The 20,196-nt window shown below is 50.8% G+C and overlaps 2 protein-coding genes across 3 annotated transcripts; both read right to left on the reverse strand.

The window, feature by feature from the left end:
• Nucleotides 1-9,644: 9,644 nt before the first annotated feature.
• Nucleotides 9,645-15,598, reverse strand: S100A16 (S100 calcium binding protein A16). 2 transcript variants are annotated; one of them, XM_079938004.1, is made up of 3 exons: nt 15,473-15,598; nt 10,685-10,862; nt 9,645-10,370 (listed from the first exon to the last, which is right to left on the reverse strand). In XM_079938004.1, the coding sequence occupies exons 2-3, from the start codon at nt 10,835-10,837 to the stop codon at nt 10,212-10,214; spliced, it is 312 nt and encodes a 103-aa protein (XP_079794130.1). In that variant the 5' UTR covers nt 10,838-10,862; nt 15,473-15,598; the 3' UTR covers nt 9,645-10,211. The 2 variants fall into 2 exon arrangements, with proteins under 2 accessions (XP_079794130.1, XP_079794131.1); XM_079938005.1 differs by lacking the exon at nt 15,473-15,598 and adding an exon at nt 11,538-11,631.
• Nucleotides 15,599-16,659: 1,061 nt separating this feature from the next.
• Nucleotides 16,660-18,918, reverse strand: S100A14 (S100 calcium binding protein A14). The gene is made up of 4 exons (XM_079941501.1): nt 18,772-18,918; nt 18,273-18,371; nt 17,686-17,832; nt 16,660-17,462 (listed from the first exon to the last, which is right to left on the reverse strand). The coding sequence occupies exons 2-4, from the start codon at nt 18,300-18,302 to the stop codon at nt 17,325-17,327; spliced, it is 315 nt and encodes a 104-aa protein (XP_079797627.1). The 5' UTR covers nt 18,303-18,371; nt 18,772-18,918; the 3' UTR covers nt 16,660-17,324.
• Nucleotides 18,919-20,196: the final 1,278 nt, after the last annotated feature.

Below are 20,196 nucleotides of genomic sequence, written 5' to 3' on the forward strand. Positions count from 1 at the left end.
AATCAAGGGAATCATAAACGCATAATTCAGGATAGCGGTAAAAAACTATAAACTCATAATTCAGGAGCAAAATTTGCCACCCCAAAATGTGTCTCTTTGGCTTGAAGATTAATTTAATTTTAAGAAACATAAGACTCAGGAAGTCTTTCTATTAACGTCCCCTTTGCTGCCTAAAGAATTTGGATAAAAGCCAGAATAAAGCTATCACCAGAGCTACCTGCAAAGAATATAGGCTAGGTGTGGTAGGGAGAGATCAGAGTCCACTAGTGTCCGATTGTCTCTGCATGGCCCAGCAAATATTTATTTACAAAATATTTGCTTCTCTCTCTCTTACTGAATTGTCTTCCTCTCCTTTGAAGCTCCAAACAACTACCCCCAAATTCCTTTTGTCTTTAGCTGAAGATGGTATTTAAGGTGAGGGTTTTGACCATTTTGGTGAGTTACTTAGTTTTCCTAGGTCTCGCCCATGTATACATCTCATTAACCTTCTGTTTGATTTTCTCCTGTTAATCTGTCTCATGTCAATTTAATTCTTAGACCAGCCAGAAGAACCTAGAAGGGCAGAGGAAAATTTCCTCCTCCCAACAGTGGCTACAGCTGTGGAGAGGGCCAGTGCAATATAGGATTGCATGTGGAGGCCTTCACCTAGATCTGTAAATTTTGTTTGTTTTAAGGGATCTAAAGCAAATATTTCTTAAATTCAACAAAGCTTATGACTGGATAATGTGCTATTTTCTATACTCTTCTGTATGCTTGAAATATTTCAACATTAAAATAGTAGGAAAAGAAAAAGAAAGAAAAGAAGAGAGAGCATCCATGGAAGGAAAGCCAGCCACAGACAAGGTAGGAAAATCCAGTTAGCCTGAGATTTTCCCATGGAACTCACAATGGCAGCAAACAGAGGAGCCATGTCTACAGGGCACAGAGAGAAAGAATGTATGACCTGAGAATTTTATGCCCTGCCAAGCAGCAACAGTCTCAAGCTGAAAGAACTCAGGGAATACAGAAGCCAAGAGCCCTTTGAAATCCAACCAACCAAATAATGACTCAAATAAAGGATGCCGGAATGAAGAAGCCAGGCTAAAAGGTCTGTTTGTGAGAGCTGAATTCACAGAACTAGAACTAAGACCAAACTTGCATTGGAAATCATGTTTACAAAACAGAATGTGAATACGGTATACGTCGACATTTTAAAATTAACTAATATAACTATCAGAAATTGGTAGATTGGGGCAGGGGAGATGGGAATAAGTGTAAATATACTGTTTTCCTCATCCTTCTGGTAGGTGGTGAGGAGTTGTTTTTTATCTCTGACTCTTTTACAAGCTAATATTTCTCATGATGAAACATAATTTATTTTTCACCACGAGATTTATTTTATTTCATAAAATTTAGTAATTTGTTCATTTTCCATTTTCCCTTTTGTTATCTACAAGTAAAACCTAAAGAGTACTTTTTATTATAAATAACATGTATTGTGGTCCCATTTTTGTCACTGTTTTTTCTGTAAGTCTATCTATCAGTCTCTCTAGCTATCTATACTGATAGAGAGCCAAATGGTATTCAACAAATGTTAATGCTTATTTCTGGGTGGTGGGATAGTGATTAATTTTTTTCTTTCTTCTCTGTATTTTGGTGCTTAATTTGTTGCTGTTGTGGCTGCTGCTAATGGATATGGGTCATGGGCATTCTTTTAGAAGAAACAGAAAAGATGACCTTGGCAGTAATTTCAGGAATGGATCAAGGCAGGACTTGTGGGAAGCAGAGAAGATTGGCCCTTGCAGTGGGGGGAGATGGTGATGGTTTTGAAATGATGGGAAGGGCATTAGAGACGAAAAGAAGTGAAAAGATTTGAGGTTTATTTTTGAGGTAGAACCAATAGAACTTGCTGATCAGTTAGGTATGGTGAGTGAGAGGTAAGGAAGACCCCAAGAAAACTTCTGGATTTGACTTGTACGGCTGTAGCGCCGTTAATATGGGAAGGTGGGGTGGAGGATGTGGATTTGGAGGGAAAACCAGGAGTTTGTTTTTGGACTTGGTCAGTTTCATATACTGTGAGAAATCCATGTGGAAGTTCATTTATTCAACAAATATTGAGTACTTACTGTTAGGTGAGCCAACATGGGTTGTGAAAGAATTCACAGAAGGATTAACAAGGGAAAAAGAGAAAGTTATTCACTTTCTGAGGGAGGAAAGAGGCCAGACGCATAGAGTGGCATTAGCCCCAAAGGCTGGGGGTTTGAGTCTTTCACTGGGCTTCAAAGGGCAAGGTGCAGGAAAGAGGGGGTGGGTTCATATCTATTTTGGTCCAGAGTTGTATCGAAATTGGATGTGCTTCTACGGGGTGTGTTTTCTCTGAGAATCTGTAACTTTTTGTCTTCAGAAGTTTTCCAGTCCTTGGGTGTCTGAAAGAGACTTGATAGTGGCCCTTGACAGGCATGACTCTATTTTGAACAATGTTATATGGATTTACACTTACTATGTGCTAGGCACTGTGGGATGCTACGGTGAACAAGAGAGACAATGAAATCTTCCCTCGTGGTGCTTGCAATAAACAATAAGTAGGGACTTACCTGGTGGTGCAGTGGTTAAGAATCCGCCTGCCAATGCAGGGGACACGGGTTCGAGCCCTGGTCTGGGAAGATCCCACCTGCCGCAGAGTGACTAAGCCTGTGTGCCACAACTACTGAGCCTGTGCTCTAGAGCCCACAAGCCACAACTACTGAGCCTGCATGCCACAACTACTGAAGCCCACACACCTAGAGCCCGTGCTCCGCAACAAAAGAAGCCACCACAGTGAGAAGCCCACGCAACGTAACAAAGAGTAGCCCCCACTCGCCGCAACTAAAGAAAGCCCGCGCACAGCAACAAAGACCAAGCACAGCCAAAAATAAATAAAATAAGATAAAATTTTTTTAATAATAAAAATTTTTTAAAATAAAAATTAAAAAAAAACAATAAGTAAAACACATAGTATTTTAGAGGTCACAAGTGCCATGAGGAAAAATAAAGCAGGAAGTAGGAATAGGGTATAACAGCCTGTGGAGAGATTCAATTTTTTTTTTAATATTTATTTTTTTAATTTATTTATTTGGCTGCACCAGGTCTTAGCTGCGGTACGCGGGATCTGTGTTGCGGCACACAGGCTCTTAGTTGCAGCGTGCGGCATCTAGTTCCCTGACCAGGGATCGAACCCAGGTCCCCTGCATTGGGAGCGTGTGGTTTTAACCACTGGACCACCAGGGAAGTCTCAAGAGGTTCAATTTTAAATAAAGTGGTCAAGGAAGTTTCCACTGAGAGAGAGACATTTGATCAAAGACCTGAAGCAGATGAGGGAGAGGTCATGTGACTATCTGGGGAAGAGAGCTCTTCTCTAGCACCCAAAGAGGAGATAGTGGGAACCTCTGATTTATAGGCAGAAGTTCAATTGGTATCTGAAATGGGGGGGGGGATTCGGGGGGACGTTTTGTAGGACTGAGCCCTTAACCTGTAGATCTGATGCTGTCTCCAGGTAGATAATTTCAGAATTGAGCTGAATTATAAGAGACCCAGCTGGTGTCAGAGAATTGCTTGGTGGCGTGGGGAAAAATCTCACACATTGAATTGGAATTGGTGTCAGAATTGCAGATGCTTTTCAGACACAACCTCTTCTCTTCTCACTCCATGCTCTATCCCTTGGCATGCTCATCCATGCCCAATGCTTAGGTTTCCATCTATGTTTCTGCCTCCCAAACTGCCAATCCAGCCCTCCTCTCTGAACTCTGGATGTGTATATCCAACTACTTCTTTGACATTACCATGTGACTATCACAAGAAGATGTCTAAAACTAAAATTGCAATATCCACACACCTACTGCCCCAAATCTGGGCCTCCTCCAGTTTTCCCTGTGGCAATAAATGGCACCACCATGTATTTGGTTTCACAAGCCAGAAATATGGGAGTCACATGCACACCTGCCGCTCCCTGATCCATCATGTCCAGCCCATCAAGGCCTGACTATTTTACCCCCTAAATCTCTCACGAACGCATCCACGTCTCACATTTCCCCACCACACCACTCCCCAGAACTCACTGTTCTTCATCTCTGCTTTATTTTTCTTTACACATCATATGATTTCTTTGTTTGTTTGCTGCTCACGTATCTCCACCTGACTAGACTCCAAGCTCCATAGAGATAGAATAGTGCCTGGCATGTAGTGAGCACTAAATAAGCACGTGTTGACTGGATGAATGAACCTGCGCTCTCTCCACCCGAGTTCAGGAGATAATCGTAGTTAAGAACAGCAGCTCCCAAATCAGACTGCCTGGGTTCCACCACTTGCCAGTTCTATGATCTCTGGCAAGTTATGTAACTTCTCTGTGCCTCAGTTTCCTCTCCTGTAAAATGGAGATAACAAAAGTACTTACTTCATTGGGTTGTGGGGATTAGGGAGTTAATATCTGTGAAATAGAACAATGCCTGGTATAGAGTAAGTACTCAGTAACGATGAGCAATTATTTGCTATTATTTGTTAAATTACCTCTCCACTGGTCTCCCTGTCCCAACTCTACCCCCTCTCTTAATCTTTTCCATTATTGCAAAATGGAATTTTAAGTGAAATTTTTCAAAGTGCAACTCTGATCATGTCGCACACCCAAGCGCACACAAACACACACACACTCACATTGCTGAAAAAACCATTCAGCGGCTACCAATCCTTAACATGTCCCTCAGGGTCTTGCCCACGCCTCCAGCCTCACCTTGTATCTCTCTCCACCTTGTTCTTGGGTTTTAGCCACACTTAACTTTCCCTCGGTAACTCATCATGCCCCCTTCCTGCCACAGAGCCTTTGCATATAATGGTCCTTCTATCTAGGTAGCACTTCCTCCCCTCAACTTCACTCTCACCCTCCCTCCTCCCTTTGCCTGGATAACTTCTGCTCATCTTTCAGATTTCAACTCAAGAGTCACTTCCATAATGACATTCCCCACTCCCAGACTAAAATTCAAGTTTCTTTGTTTAAAATTACCATAGGGAATTCCCTGGTGGTCCAGTGGTTAGGACTCAGCACTTTCAGTGCCGTGGCCTGGGTTCAATCTGTGGTCAAGGAACTAAGAGTCCTCAAGCCATGTGGTGTGGCCAAAAAGAAAAAAAAGTTACTGTAAATGTGATCCCTTAGCAGTTGACCTCAATTTGTAATTATCCACTTGTTGGTGTTTTCACGTGCTTATTTATTGTCTTCTCTAAACTGAAAGCCCCATAAAATCAGGAAACATATTTTTCCTCCTCTTTTTATTGCAGTATCTACTGTGCCTGGCACATGCAAAGTACTACCTTCTGAATGAGTGAATGAATAAATGAATGAATGGGTCCTCAGCAGAAGCAACCACAACCACCATACAGGGCCTGTAAAGGGCTTAACCCTTCATAGTTCTCGGGACCAAGACACAGACAACAGCCTCTGCCCTTTGGGCAGTTCACAGAGTTAGTAAGAGGGGGTCTGAGTGGCAGGTCTGCTGGTCACCAGCAGTGTGTCTTTGACTAAGTCACGTCCCCTCTCTGAGCCTCCATGTCTTCACCTGTAAAATGTGGATCATGATTCTTATCTCACAGGGTTAAGGAGGACCAAATGAGCCTTGGATGAGAACGTGTTTTTTAAAACTTTTAACATTGAACAAACAGAAAGAATTGTTTTATTTTCCAAAAGGGAACTTTACTAGGAATTGAAATGGAAAGAAAAGCCAAATATACAGGAAGTACAAAAGCTGACCCAGGTGGCTTTAGTTTCCTTACCCTAATGTGGCAAGGTAAGCCAGGTTCTCATCCCATAGAATGACAAGCCTGGCTACACCTCAGTCCCAATAGTTTAGACACTAGGCCAGGCCAGTGTGAGACACAAGACAGAGAGACCCTTCTCAGCTCCACTGTGGGACCCCCACAGGAGCCTGTTCTGGCCCCCTATCCCCTGCTCTGCTCGGGCCCTGCTCAGGCCATCTGGTCCCTGGACTCCTGGGTGAAGGAGGAAGGCCCACCCTTCTCTGGCCCCAACACTCCCCAGAGAGGCCTCCAGATGAGCTGCCTGACCTCAAAGTAGCTGCTTTTGCTCCTTTAGGGCCTCTCTGGCTCCAGGCCCTGGAGCCCAATCCTTGATTTTTGTTAAGTTTCTCTGACCTCCACTGAAGCTCAGCATCCTCCCCAGTGCTCTAGGCTTACACTTAGACCCCTCTAGAAACAGGCCTGTAACTGGGGTCACACACCAGCTCATTTCCTGCCAGCTGCTCTAAAGTCCTGACCAGTGAAGTGTTTATTTCCAGACACAAACCAGGGGCAGTGAAGGGAGCTCTATTCTGAGTTGCCTCCGGGATCTCTCATGCCATCCCCACACCTTAGGCTTCACATCAAGTCCTTGGCAAAAGACTTGTACACTGAAAATGACAAACCATTGCTGAAAGAAATTGAAGAAGGCACAAATAGAGGGAAAGACATCCCATGTTCATGTATTGGAAGACTTAATATCATTAAATAGCCATACTATCCAAAGTGACCTACAGATTAAATACAATCCCTATCAAAATCCCAGTGGCATTTTTTTTAGAAATAGACAAAACTATCCTAAAAGTCATATGGAATCTCAAAGGACCCCAAATAGCCAAAACAATCTTGAGAGAGAAGAGTAAAGCTGGAAGTGTCACACTTCCTGATTTCAAAACATATTATAAAGCTACAGTAATCAAAACAGTATGGAACTGGCAAAAAGACAGACAGACATACAGGGACTTCACTGGTGGTCCAGTGGGTAAGACACTGCGCTATCAACGCAGGGGGCCCAGGTTCGATCCCTGGTCAGGGAACTAGATCCCACATGCATGCCACAACTAAGAGTTTGCATGCTGCAACTAAGAGGCCCGCATGCCACAACTAAAAGATCCCACATGCCACAACTAAATATCCCGCATGCCGCAATGAAAATCCTGCATGCCACAACTAAGACCCAGTGCAACCAAAATCAATTAATTAATTAAAAAGATAGACATACAGACCAATGGACCAGAATGGAGAGCCCAAAAATACACCCTCACATATTTGATTGAATGATTTTCAACAAGGATATCAAGAACACACAATGGGGAAAGGATAGTCTCTTCAACAAATGGTGTTAGGAAAACTGTATATGCATATACAAAAGAATGAATTTGGACCCTTACCTTATACCATATACAAAAATTAACTCAAAATGGAAACCTAAAATTAAGACCTGAAACTATAAAACTCCTAGAAGAAAACATCAAGGAAAATCCTCATGACATTGTAACAAGCAAAGATTCTTTGAATATGACACCAAAAAAAGATAACAAAAGCAAAAATAGACAAATAGGACTACATTAAACTTAAAAACTTCTGGGGAACAAAGGAAATAATCAACAAAGTAAAAAGATAACTTACAGAATGGGGGAAAATATTTGCAAACCATATGTCAGATAACAGGTTAATTAATATCCAGGATATATAAAGAACTACAACTCAACAAAATAAAACAAAAAATAACCCACTTAAAAATGAGCAAAGGATTTGAATAGACATTTCTCCAAAGTAGATTACACAAATGGTCAAGAAGCATATGAAAAGATGCTCAACATCACTAATTATCAGTGAAATGCAAATGAAAAAGAAAAAGACACAAGATTTCACCTCATTTTCATTAGGATGGTCACTATCAAAAAAAATTAAAACAGAAAATAACAAGTATTGGTGAGAATGTGGAGAAATTGGAACCCTTGTGCACTGTTGGTGGGAATGTAAAATGGTGCATACACTATGGAATAGTATGGAGGTTCCTCAAAATTTTTTAAATAGAACTGCCATATAACCCAGCAATCCCGCTTCTGGGTATACATCGAAAATAATTGAGGGGACTTCCCTGGCTGTCCAGTGGTTAAGACTCCGTGCTTCCACTGCAGGGGACATGAATGAGTTCGATCCCTGGCCGGGGAATTAAGATCCCACATGCCATGCTGTGTGGCCAAAAAATTCTTTAAAAAGAGAAAAGAAAAAAAATTAAAAATAGGATCTTGAAGAGATAGTATCACTCCCACGTTCATTACAGCTTTATTCACATTAGCCAAGATCTGGAAGCAACCTAAATGCCCATTGACAGATGAAAGGATAAAGAAAATGTTGTATATACATACAACGGAATATTATTCAGCCTTCCAAAAAAAGGAAATTCTGTCATATGCTACAACATGGATGAACCTTGAGGATATTATGTTAAGTGAAATTAGCCAGTCACAAAAGGGCAAGTACTGCATGATTCCACTTAATATGAGGTAACTAAAGTAATCAAACTCATAGAAACAGAAAGTAGAACGGTGGTTGCCAGGGCCTGAGAGGTGGGGAATGGGGGGTTGCTGTTCAGTGACTATAGAGGTTCAGTCCCGTAAGATGAAAAAGCTCTAGAGATCGGCTGTACAACAATGTGCATGTAGCTAAGAATACTGCAGTGTGCACTTAAAATTTATGAAGAGAGTAAATTGATGTGTGTGTTTTATCACAATTATATATATATAATGTGAATGAGTTCTTCACCATTCAGTCAAGGTAGCATTGTGACTCCCCAGGACAGGCAAAGGGTGTTCTTTACTCTTTTTTTGGCTATATTGGGTCTTCTCTCCGCGGGCTTCTCCTTGCGGTGGCTTCTCTTGCTGCAGAGCACAGGCTCTAGGCACGCGGGCTTCAGTAGTTGTGGCATGTGGGCTCAGTATTTGTAGCTCACAGGCTCTAGAGCGCAGGCTCAGTAGTTGTGGCGCACTGGCTTAGTTGCTTCGCGGCATGTGGGATCTTCCCAGACCAGGTCTCGAACCCGGGTCCCCTGCATTGGCAGGCGGATTCTTAACCACTGTGCCACCAGGGAAGTCCCTGTTCTTTACATTTTTAACTAGAGAAGGGTTGCTGTGAAGGAGAGATGGTAAAGAAGACTAGTGTGCTACCTTGACTGCAAGCCCATTCTGAGGCAGGTCACTTTTAGAAGGTTGAGGATCTGTAATGGATTCCAATAAAACTGTCTATGCCTGTGCATCTTTAGAAAAACCTTAAACCTCAGGGGTAAGCTGCCCTGGGTTGACAACCATTGATCCAGAGCGCACAGGCTGGATTTCCTGCCCCGTTTCTCTTGGGGGCATGTGCTGTCTTTCCATGGCAGGGGAGAAACATAGAAGCTGTCATTGTCCCCTACACCAGGCACAAGTCCCAACTCTGGCCTTCCACACCCCTCTTTCTCTGCAACCCACTTTCTCATCCCATAAACTTCTCTGTGTATTAGAACAATCTGTACATGAGAATTCAGTATCTCTGTGCTATTCATGACTCAAGACTGAGGTTGCAGCGCCTCTCTCATGGAATTTCAGTGAGGACAAAATGGGATACACTGTGTGCCCAGAAGTTGAATGTGAGTTGAGCTTGGTCTATGAGGGCCCAGAGGTGATGACACGTGTGGCCTTTGGCCCTTCATGGAGGAGGGAAGTAGCTGCTGACCCAGGGCTGACAGCACCAGCTGGGATCCCAGAGTTCTACTTCTTTTTTGCTCTGCCCTCTCGGTGAGATTTCCCCTTGCCACCCCCTTGCACCGGGGCCCATGGCAAAGATCACCAAGGCATGAGGAAGTTCCAAGGAGTGGAAAGGTTTTAATGAACATTACAAAGGGACTTGGTGAGGGGGACACAAACTCCAAATCCAGCCTTTGTTGCCCATTTCAGTGGCTCAGGAGGGAGGGGGCTCAACCCTGTTCCCAGACCCAGAGGCAGCTGGAGGGCAATCCCTGGAAGTCTCCTCTACCCAGCAGAGGGGCTGAGGGAAAGGGGAGAGAGGAGTCTCTACTGGTGTTGCCAGGAACAGGGAGACCTGAAGCAGCAAGCTGACCTCTAAGGTCAGGAGAGACCCGGAATCAGGCAGGAACATCAGAGGTCAGAAGGGTAGATAACAGGTGGGGAAACTCTTGGGTCCCCATACAGCACTGTCACAGAGGGGCCCCAGGGTCTGCTGGCTCCAGGGACTGAGACCCTCAGGGAGACACCCCCAGACTGAGACACTCACAAAGGGGCCCTGACGTCCCCCCTTGCCCTGTTCAGCAATTGTCAGGAGAAGGTCTAGAGGAAGAAGAGAGGACAGGGGTCTGGGTGGGCAGAGGAGGGAGCCTAGGAAGAGCATGGGGGAGGGGACGGTGGGAGGGTCCTCTAGCTGCTGCTCTGCTGCTCCTGCTGGCGGATAAGGTTGGCGATGGGACTAGTGATGCCGCCTATCAAGATCCAGTACTCGTCGAAGCTGATGCGCCCGTCGTGGTTGGCGTCCAGGTTCTGGATGAGCTTATCAGCAGCCCTTCGGTTCCCGGTGTCCTGGCGAGGAACTGAGGGTCAGCAATACTGAGGTGGCAGCTCTACAGAGGCCCCAGCAAGGACCCTAGGCAGAGTCCAGGGTCTGGCCTGGGCTGCTGCTGCCCTTGGAAGATGGGAACAGAGCCCTCACTGGCTCAGGCCTGGGCACCCTGAGGGCAGAGGGCTGGGCGGGGTGGAGATCCCTGGTTTTGGGGGGATAACTCTGAAAGGACAGAAGCGGCGGTGGGGAAGGAAACCCAGAGAGGGCAAGAGCTTCAGGAGCTGGGTGGGGTAGGGGCGCGGAGAGGCCAGGCCCTTGGGTGGGGGGACCTCACCGTCAGCATATGGTTGAGCTCCTTCTGAAGCATCTTCCGGAAGCTGCTTTTGCTGATCTTGTCCTTGGCCAGGCTGTGCTTGGACACGTATTTGTAGAAGTTTTCCACCAGGACGACCACCGCCTTCTCCAGCTCCGTGTAGGAGTCCGCCATCTCACCGCCTCACACCTCACAGGGCCTGGGTGCCAGGATGAGGGGAGGTGAGGAGACGCCACAGGCCACACCTGCTCCTTCGCCTCTCTGCCCCTGTCCACCTGCTGGGCCCACCCCCGGGCCTCTGGCCCCCCAGGCTGGCTGGTCCTCAGGAGGAAGTAAGCAGGGAAAGGGGAACCCAGGGTGGGCCTGGAATGAGAACTATGTGTCTCCTCTCATCCAGGTGCTCTCCAGCCCAACAGCCTCAACAGGTTTTCCAGGCGCTTCCCCAGCCCCAGGCACTGAGCTTGTCAGAGCCCCAGAGAGAACAAGAGGCTCCTGGGAAGAGGATGAGAGCCAGTGCCCATCCTTCCGCCTTCTCCATACCTGGTCCACCCAGAGGCCCTGGCCCGGGGACAAGCACAGCTAGAAACTGCTAGGATGGGCCACGTCCCCCACCCCCAGGGCTGGCCGAGACCCCTGCCCCAGGCAACAAAGCAGGAGGCGGGGACCTAGGCTCTCCTCAGTCCTTTCCGCCAGGCTCCAGGACAGTGCGTCGCGGGTCTCAGGCCATGGCTGCCCTTCTCTGATAAAGGACGATGTCCCGATCCATCAAGTGAGGCTTTGTGCAGGCCCCCAGCCAGCCCCGGCTAGCCTAACCTCCCTCATACCCACCCCGAAATATACAGCAGGATACAAGGGCCCCTCCCCACCCCATTACCTAAGGAGGAGCCCGGAGGTTCAGCCCCAGCTGGAGACAGCTGGAGATGGAGCCTCCACAGCCAGCCAGAGGCTACACACAACAGCCCCTCGCTCCAGGACAAAAGGCACTCACACTGCAAGCGGATACAGCCTACTGAATAACAGGATATGAGGGCAACAGGCGGATCTGTGATCTGTGAGTCGCCGCCCATGCCCAGAGCCCCCCCAAGTGAACCCTGGCAAATAAGCCTCCCTTCCCGCCCCCAAGCCCAGGAATGAGTTGCAGCTGCCTTGCCCACTGGGTCTTGGCAAGGGAAGGTGGACACCGCCACCAGGGCATCCCATGGTTCGATAATGGAAGGGAAGTCTGCTTCTCCGAGCCCCACCGCAGCCCCTGCCCCTGCCACCCGCTTTCTAATCCTCCTCTTGGCCATCCATCCCTCCTCCTGTGCCCATTGCCCTGCCCTCTCCACCTAGCTGAAGCCTGCCCAAACCGCACCTCCAGGGAAGACTGCCCTGCCCTCTGGTCCTCCTCCCCTGACTCCCACAGACTCTCAGCCAGCCTTGGCTGGGCCCACTAGCTGCTGTGACTGCAGTCTCTTCCTGGATCATCTCTCCCCAGACACCAGAACTCCTTGAAGCAAGGATAGTGTTTCTTATATGCAGCCATTGTGTTAGGACTGGGAGACTTTGGGACCAAGTGAGTCCCAAAAATCCTGGATATACAACCTCCCTGCTTTTAATCTCTGCATCTCCTCTCGCCCACGTGGCCTGGCCCAATGCTTTGCTCAAGGTAGATGCTCTATAAATATTCCACCTCCTGCCAGCCCTGATACCAGGTATCCAAGGCCCCTGACCACTCTTCGAAGATTTTTCTTTCACTAAACTTCTTCTGGAGGAAGGGTGAGACCCAGAAGGACTAAGCCAGGATGGAGGAAGGAAGGAGAGTTGAGAGGGAGAGGGGTCAGTTTAGGGCAACTCTAACCAGGAATCCTACCCTTCTCTCCCCTGCCTCGTCCACCTGACCGCTCTGGTCTGTGGCCGAAAGAATGAAGTATGGAACCAGGACTGTAGGAAACCATTTTTTTTTCCAGTACTCTTTATTTATTGTGTGTAATTGTGTGGTTCAATGTTTATACCTTTGTAAGACTTTCATACAAATGCTCTAACATTCACAAATGAGGACAAAAATGTTTCAATCCATGAACTGTCTGCCCTGCTGCCCTTGGGTGGGCAGTTGCCCAGGCCTACGACCAGTATTCCTGGGGATTCCGAAAGCTGCACCCATGTCAGCAAGGACTGTGTCATGCCCTACTCCCAACCAGCCTTGGGAGTGGGGCGAAAGATCAGAGAATCCCCCACTTTCACCATCCCAGACCTTGTTCCCCAAGTGAGGAATCCTGTGGGAAATAGTCAGGGAGAGGAAAGGATAAGAAATGGGTTTGGGGGGCAGTGTGTCTCTGTCCCTCTCGCCACTGGCCGAGCACTCCCCTCCCACCACCTGCCATCTTGGAGCCCAGTCCTGCCCTTCCTTGATACCATGCCTCAGCCTCTACCTGGCAAGACACAGGTGAGCTCCCAGGAGACATCTCAGCACCTGCTGTCAGGTACACAGTCACCCCAGAGAGCTGCGCTTCAGCTCCCAGCCCTCCCAATAGTCCCCACCCCACCTTCTTCTGGTCAATTGGACAATGCTGGAGTTAACAATTTGGACAAATGCTTTTCTGAAGCTTCTTCTGAAGGAAAAGAAGAGTCAGGTGTCATTACCCTCTTTCTCCCTCCCTTCCCTGGGGATCAGGAGACAGGCTCTGCCACCACACCCATGCCAAGGTCACCTGCCCCTCCTGCCTGCCCAGTCCTCCCACCAAACCAGGCCAGAGGGTCCCCAGGCATGTGGTTGCGGGGAGGGGAGGTGGTGGGCCATCCCGTCAGCCCCTCCCTGGGAAGGGCGGGGCAGGAGGTAACTCCTGCATTGACTTTGCCACAGGTTGATCCTGGCCTGAGGGGGAGGGGGGAGGTGGACAGTACACTGGAGCCTTCCAAAACAGTGAGAATGGAGGGACTCATCCTCCAAAGGACCCTCTCACCTGGGCCCCCAACCCTCCTGCAATGTCCACTGTCTCCACCTTGGCTGATTCATCACTGAGCAACCAAGGGGCCCCCACCCTGCCCACCTCAGCCCAGCTTGCTGACTTCTCCAAAAGCCCAAATTGCCCTGACACCATGCTTCTGGGTCTCAGCCACTCCAGCCTCACCCTCCCACCCCCAGGTGCTGGGCCCCACCCCTCCAAGTGCCTCCTCTTCACCCTCCATCTCTTCAACTCCCCAGTCCCTTTCCGTGTGGAGCCCTGAACATCCACCACACCCTCTAAAACTCACCTCCTCTTTCCACCTCCACACACACTTCTTGAGTCTTAAATTGTTCCCAAGTGTTGGGATATGTCCCTGGACTCCTATCCCTCCTAGTCACCTCTCCTCTAGAGCCTAGGCCACTCTCAAGCCTCAATTTGGCATTCTCTGCATTCCTTTCATCTACCTTGAATTTGTTCACTCATTTATCCACCATTCACTTGCTTACTCTCTCCTTCATTTCCTACTTAATTCACTCATTTGCCCCAGCTGCCTGCAATACACAGGGAAGGCTGCAATCTACACTGGGCTGGTAATGCTTTACTCAATTTGCAAGGTTGTTTCAAATTAACCTCTCCAGCCTCTCCAGCTCCATTCTCTGTTCCCTCTTCTCCTGCTCTTTTCCCAGTTCCAGAGGCTACTATCTCACACAAGTGTCCCTGCCTACCCCCCAGCCCCACCCTCACAGGACTCACTGCATCTAATCCACACAAATGTACACAATCACAATGAGCAAGGAATTCTGCCATTTCTGATCCCCTCTGCTTGGGTGACCCATCGACCTTCCAAACTCTTCTGCTTTCAGAATACGTAGCTGGAGGAAGAAGAGTGTTCCTCGGAAATTTCTTTCCAAACAAGTGAAGTTGGAGGAGTTTGGTGTGGATACACACACACACACACACACACACACACACACACACACACACACACACACACACACACACACACAGCTGCCCCTGGCCTCACCAACACCCAGAGAGCTCTTTTCTAGTCGACGGGGAAAGTCTGAGCTCCTGCTCCCCGGCACTCCAGGGCTCCGTCGTGGGTCTCCAAGCACACCAGCCCTCATTCCCTCCGACCTGGGCCAGGCAGGGCAAATGCTCTACAGGGCAGGGGACTCCACCAAGCAAAGCAAGTCAAGTCAGAACCTGCCTGGGTCTTGAGGTAGAGGAGAAGCTGCCCAGTTTCTGGGCCCCTCTCCTGGAGTTCAGGCTCCAGGGGGGCCTCACCCAGGTTCCTCCTGGGCCCCATCGCCCCTCCCAAGAAACAGCTCCCAGAGCACTTGGGGCCAGTGTCTGGCACCTGCCTGAGTCGAGAGAAGCAACCCAGGCCCCTGCCTCCCCTCCTCGGGCTGCTCTCAGGCTCCCTGGGCCCTCCCTGGCTTCTCCCAGACCCCATCACCTCTCCCAGACACAGCGCCCAGCGAGGCTTGTGTCCAGGGTCTGGCTACTCCCCAACCTCCACCAAACACATCTGCCCTTTTTCTGTTGGGGAAAATCGGAGCAGCTGAGAGCAAAGCTTCTGAACACTCTGCCCGGTGGCCCAGCCCTGGGAGAGGAACCCGGTCAGCTGCTGGGCTGGGGAGGGGGTCTTTCCACCCCATCCACTCATCTGAAGGCCTCTCCAACCCCCAAGCCCACCGGAACGCCCCATTCCCGTACTGGCCTTTTGGGAAAGTTAACAATTGACGAAACCTTCCTGCTCAGTCTCTGCAGGCCCCCCTCCTCAGGCCCCCTTCACTGCCCCTTGTCCGGGCCTCCCAAGCCTGCAGGGCCCCTCCGGCAGCCCCAGACCTCCCAGGACGGGCCTGGGGTGCTCACCTACCTTCTTGGTCCACCTCCTCTCCTGCGGGGCTCTGGGACCTGGGCTCTGGCACTGCCAAGTAGCTACGAGCTCAGCCAGCCAGGACTCCTCCCCGCTGCACTCCCAGAATCTGTCCCACTCCCTCCCGGCCCTGCCTGGCGCAGCTGGCTCAGTGGGGAGGTAAGGTCTGAGCTCCCTCTTGACTTGGCCCTGGGGTTGGGCCCATGTTAAAGGGATACACACCTTTTTTAACACCCTTCTGCCCCCACCCCAGAGGGAGTGGTGCAAGCTGGCGCTCCCCCAACCCCACCCTTCTAACCCTGCAGGGCCTGAACAGAATTTACAACTTTGAGAAAGGAAGGGAAAGACTGTCACCTGCCCTTCTCACCTGGGTCACTGGGAGCCCCGTTTCAGGGACCCCTAACAGACAAGTTCAGTTAGTATTCCAGGCCAGCCTGGCTGGCCGCTTAAATCTCCTTGCTGTTGGGATTTCCGTGGGCTACAGTTAAAAGGGCCCAGAGCGTGGTTCCTTGCCTTCCACCTCCAGTGCACCCGTCCCTAGGACCTCTGTGTGCAGCAGAGGATTCCTCTGGAAACACCCCTCCACCCCTTCTCCAAGATACCCAAGGAAATTGGCCAGTTTGATGTCCCAGAGGCAACAGCTGACGCCAGAAGTGACCCATCACCCCCACTCCAGTGACTTCTGCTCACTGGCCTCTCACTCTGTGTCAGGCTCTCTGCTAAGTACTTTACATCTTGTGTCCCATCCCCATTTTACAGATGAGGAAACTGATACTCTGAGAATACGCCCCAAGTTCCAAAGATAGTACGTGGCAGAGCTGGGATTCAAACCCAGGTTGGTCAGCCTGTTTCTCGGCCTCACATTTCCCCTGCTACCAGTCAGCCAGGCTCACCTGGGTTCATATTCTTCTCCCCACATGTGCACACACGCCCTCCTCTCCCGTCAGAGGGCCAGGTCACTGGCAAAGTACAGCCTGTCCCTCAGAGAGAACCAGGTCTCCCACCTTTTAGGCCTTTTGCCATCCTCAACCCAAATCCACGGTGGAAAGTGAGGCCCCTATTTGCCTCCACTGCCGACCACTGCAGTCCCACAGGTACCGTGCCACCCAATGACTCTGCCATTCACCCCAACACCTCCTCACCCACGGACACTTGGGGTGGGGATGGAGTTCAGTCAAGACAACGTCTTTCATTTTTTCCATCTTCTTTATTAATCAAATGATACAAAACAACCATCATTCTGTAAATGCCCAAGCACCCAGCTGGTCCTCTCACTCCCAAAACTCACCCTCCTCAGCCTCTCCCCCAACCTGCTCTGTCTCTTCCCCTGCCCTAAGCCAGGGAGACAGGGTCCTGAGAGGAGGCTGGGGCAGAGCTGGGGGCAGGGAGGGACAGCACTGGACAGACGGTTGGGGTTGGGGAAGAGATTAGGAGGGGTAGGTTCGTAGAGGCCCTTTTTAGTACCGAATATCCATTCCTCCTTCCACCCCCTTCAAATCAGTTCCCATAGCTCAGCTCCTCTCTGCCCTTCTACCACTACTAAATGACTGGGCCCTTACAGCATCCTCAACCCTCCAGCAGCCCTCCAATACATCCCTGGCCCCAGCCACCCCCTGAGCCTCCCCCAGGTGGGGACCCCTGGACCCATTAGCCCCACAGAGCTCCCAGGGATGAAGTACACAGAGGTCCCAGGAAGGGCCATAATGAACCTGAACATTGCAGAGGTGAGACAGGTGGGGCTGGGGAATAGTGCGGGGGTGGTGGAGAGAGGAGTTTTATTTCCAGGCCCCCCAGGCTCTGGAGGCCCCCTTTCCCCAATATCCCCCCGCCGCCGAATTCCAGGGGAAGGTTTTCAACTCCCCCGGACAGGGCTCTCCAGCTTCACACTCTTGGCTGCTTCTCCAATCAGCTCCCAGAAAGTCCCGAACTCCAGTTTAGAGTCTTTACAGCTGCCCAAGTTGGCAATTTTCTCTTCCAGCCCACAGTTGTTCTGAAAGGAGGGAAGACACCACAGCTCAGCCAGGCAGCACTTTCCAATCTTCCCACTCCGCCCTACCCAGGGGCAGAAAGCAGGTCCTGAGCCTACCTGGCGCTGACAAGGGGAAGGGCTGGGGTTTGCCAGTGCCAGGGGCCTTGGCAGTGTGGGTGGGGTCTTGGAGTACTTGCTTGGGAAGTCAGGGTACTGTCTGGGGCGGGGTCCACTCCCTCAGTACCGGCATGAGGTGGGGCAGCTGCTGGGTGACCAGGTCCCGTAGCTCGGAGGGGGTCAGCGTCTCCTTCCCACCCGCCACCGAATACTGGTGGAAGTTCTTGATCAGGGTCTCGATGGCCCTCTCCACGTCACTGAATTCCTGGGCACCCTGAAGGCAAGGGACATGGCCCATGTTGCAGAGGTCCCACCCATCCTATGACACCCTGTTTCCCCAGGAGCCCGGCAGAGCCAACAGGGCAGAAGACAGCTGGCAGGAACGTGGGCCCTCGCCCGCTCCAAAGCCCAGCATCCAGCCCCTTTGCCCCCACTGTCCTCTGCCCTGAGCCATGTGTTGGGCAAGGCTTCCTCCCCACCTCCCCCCAGCCTCCAGGCAGGGCAGGTCCCAGCATGAGACCCAGGCATCCTCTTCCAGGGAGGGCTCATCTACATCACCCTATGTAGGCACCAGAGAGGGTTCAGGTCTCACAGGCAGGGTCTGGAGTGCAGAGCAAGGCCAAGGTGAGGGGGCAGAAGTCAGTGAGGGACACAGACGCTCAGGGTGAAGGAGGGGAGAGTGGGAATAGAAAGGCCAGGAATGAATGGGCCCACCTGCACGTTGGCTGACCCACACTGTCCCATGGTGCTTGGTCCTTTGGTGAGAGTGTTGTCGTCCTACAGCCGGCCCCAGAGGAGCTGATGTCTCATGATCTGCTCAGAGGAGGGGGGAGGCTGAGCTAAGGACAGAACTCAGCATTTCTTTCTCAACTATCCCCTTTGGCTGCACCCCAGATATTCTGTGCCTCACCCAGGGGGTCAGAGCCAACTCCACACAAGCCCCATCCCTGCCCAGGCTCCCAGAGCTAAGGTCACAGCCCCCAAGCCAACCTATTTAGAGGGAATCCCTTGAGCCTCACCTTAGCCTCCTTCCTCCCATCCCTTCCAACCCCCCACCCCTGTTCCATACACACACACACACACACACATACACACCAGCCTCCAGGGCCTGGTCCCCCAGACCCTCCCCTGGCAGACTAGGGTAGGATAGGTTAAGCATGCCCTCTGGACCGGGGACAGCCCATTTTGGGTGAAAAGCCCTGGGACTCCTTACCTGCTGGCAGCCGCTGAGACAGGACTGGAAGAGCCAGTGCACCTGAGCTCAGCTCTTATACCTGGGGGAAGGGAGGGGAGGCAGGGGGCTGGGCCTCATCCCGAAGCCAGCCCTGCTCCTGCAGCCGCCTGGGCTGTGAGCCAGCCCAGCAGGGGCCCCACCTCCATTGGCCGCAGCTCCGAGAGCCCGCCCCGCACCCGGGCCACGAGGACGGAACCATGGAGAGCTGGGTCTGGGATGCCCCTGGCCCCAGACCAGCAGGCAGAGTCCAGGGAAGATAGGGAGGGGAAGCTGGGGGTGGGGGGTGGGGCGGGGGTGGGGGAGGACTTGGAAACGCTGTGGCGTGGAGCCTGGGAGGAAAGGCCTGGAGGAAATGTAGGACAGGAAAGGGTTCTGAGGGGGCTCTGAGTCAGTCACCAGGAAAGAAGGAGAAGCAGAGGCTGGTCAAGGCGGGTTCTGTGGCCTTGAAGGAATGAGGGACACGTGGGTTGAAGTACTTTAATGTGTCACACACACACATTCCTCCCCTCAAGACCGATTTAGATAGTGACACTCAAGCCTGCCCAGCCTTGCCGAGTCCTAATGGCAGAAATTGGGGTCTGGAGGAAGGAGCCAGAGAAGGGTAGCCTGGTGAAGGGGGCAGACTGAGTGTTGTCCTGATGTCCTTTCAGCTCCCCGCAGCCAGCATGCACGTATGGGAGGCCCAGATGGGTTATCTGTCAGCTAACAACCTCTCCAAACTGGTTGGGCTACCTGCTCCTCCCTCCCTCAGAATCCCATGCCTTCCCTAACCCAGAGACTCCACAGCAAACCGCCCTCCCCGCCCCGCCCAATCCAGCACCTGGGATAACATCCCAGGGATCCTGGACTGTAGGTCTGGGGGGAACTCAGCCCAACCCTAGTGGCCTTCCCCACCTGAGGGAAGTGAAAGGGAGAAGGCAGGGGAGTCTGTGTGGGTCAGGAAAGAAGGGGGCAGTGCTGAGAGCCAGAGTTCCTGGACTCCTTTCCTAAACTCTGAGATCAAAGCATACCTCCCAGTGCCCCTCCGCGGGTCTCCTTCTAGGCCTCCTATGTACTTTTGGCCTCCACTGGGGTGTCTGTAAGTGTCTCAATCTGGGGACCCCTCTGAGGCTATCTCGATTTCAGGGTTTCTCCAAGACGGAGGTCTCTAATGTCTCAGTCTCTCACTGTGAGGGAGCCCCTCTGGAATGTCTCAAATGGACCCTCAGAGTCCCAGCCTGGCAGTCCCTCTGAGGTCTCTCAGTCCAGGGGCCCTTAGATGGAAGGTCTCAATCTAGGACCCTTTCATGGTGTGTGATGGGGAGATTGTCTCAGCCTAAATGTTCCTCTGGACTCATAGCTGCCTCAAATGATGGACACCTGACAGTAAGGCAGTGACAGTCCTTGGAAGGCAGTGCCTGCTGG

This window comes from Stenella coeruleoalba, assembly GCF_951394435.1.
Source record: "Stenella coeruleoalba genome assembly, chromosome: 1".
NCBI lineage: Eukaryota > Metazoa > Chordata > Mammalia > Artiodactyla > Delphinidae > Stenella > Stenella coeruleoalba.

Coding starts and splice junctions, on each gene's coding strand:
- S100A16 (XM_079938004.1), bottom strand. CDS start 10,837: ATGGCGGACTCCTACACGGAGCTGGAGAAGGCGGTGGTCGTCCTGGTG. Junction 10,371..10,684: donor AGCTCAACCATATGCTGACG/GTGAGGTCCCCC, acceptor GTTCCTCGCCAG/GACACCGGGAACCGAAGGGC.
- S100A14 (XM_079941501.1), bottom strand. CDS start 18,302: ATGGGACAGTGTGGGTCAGCCAACGTGCAG. Junction 17,833..18,272: donor GTGGGTCAGCCAACGTGCAG/GTGGGCCCATTC, acceptor CCTTGCCTTCAG/GGTGCCCAGGAATTCAGTGA. Junction 17,463..17,685: donor AGCTGCCCCACCTCATGCCG/GTACTGAGGGAG, acceptor CCCTCCTTTCAG/AACAACTGTGGGCTGGAAGA.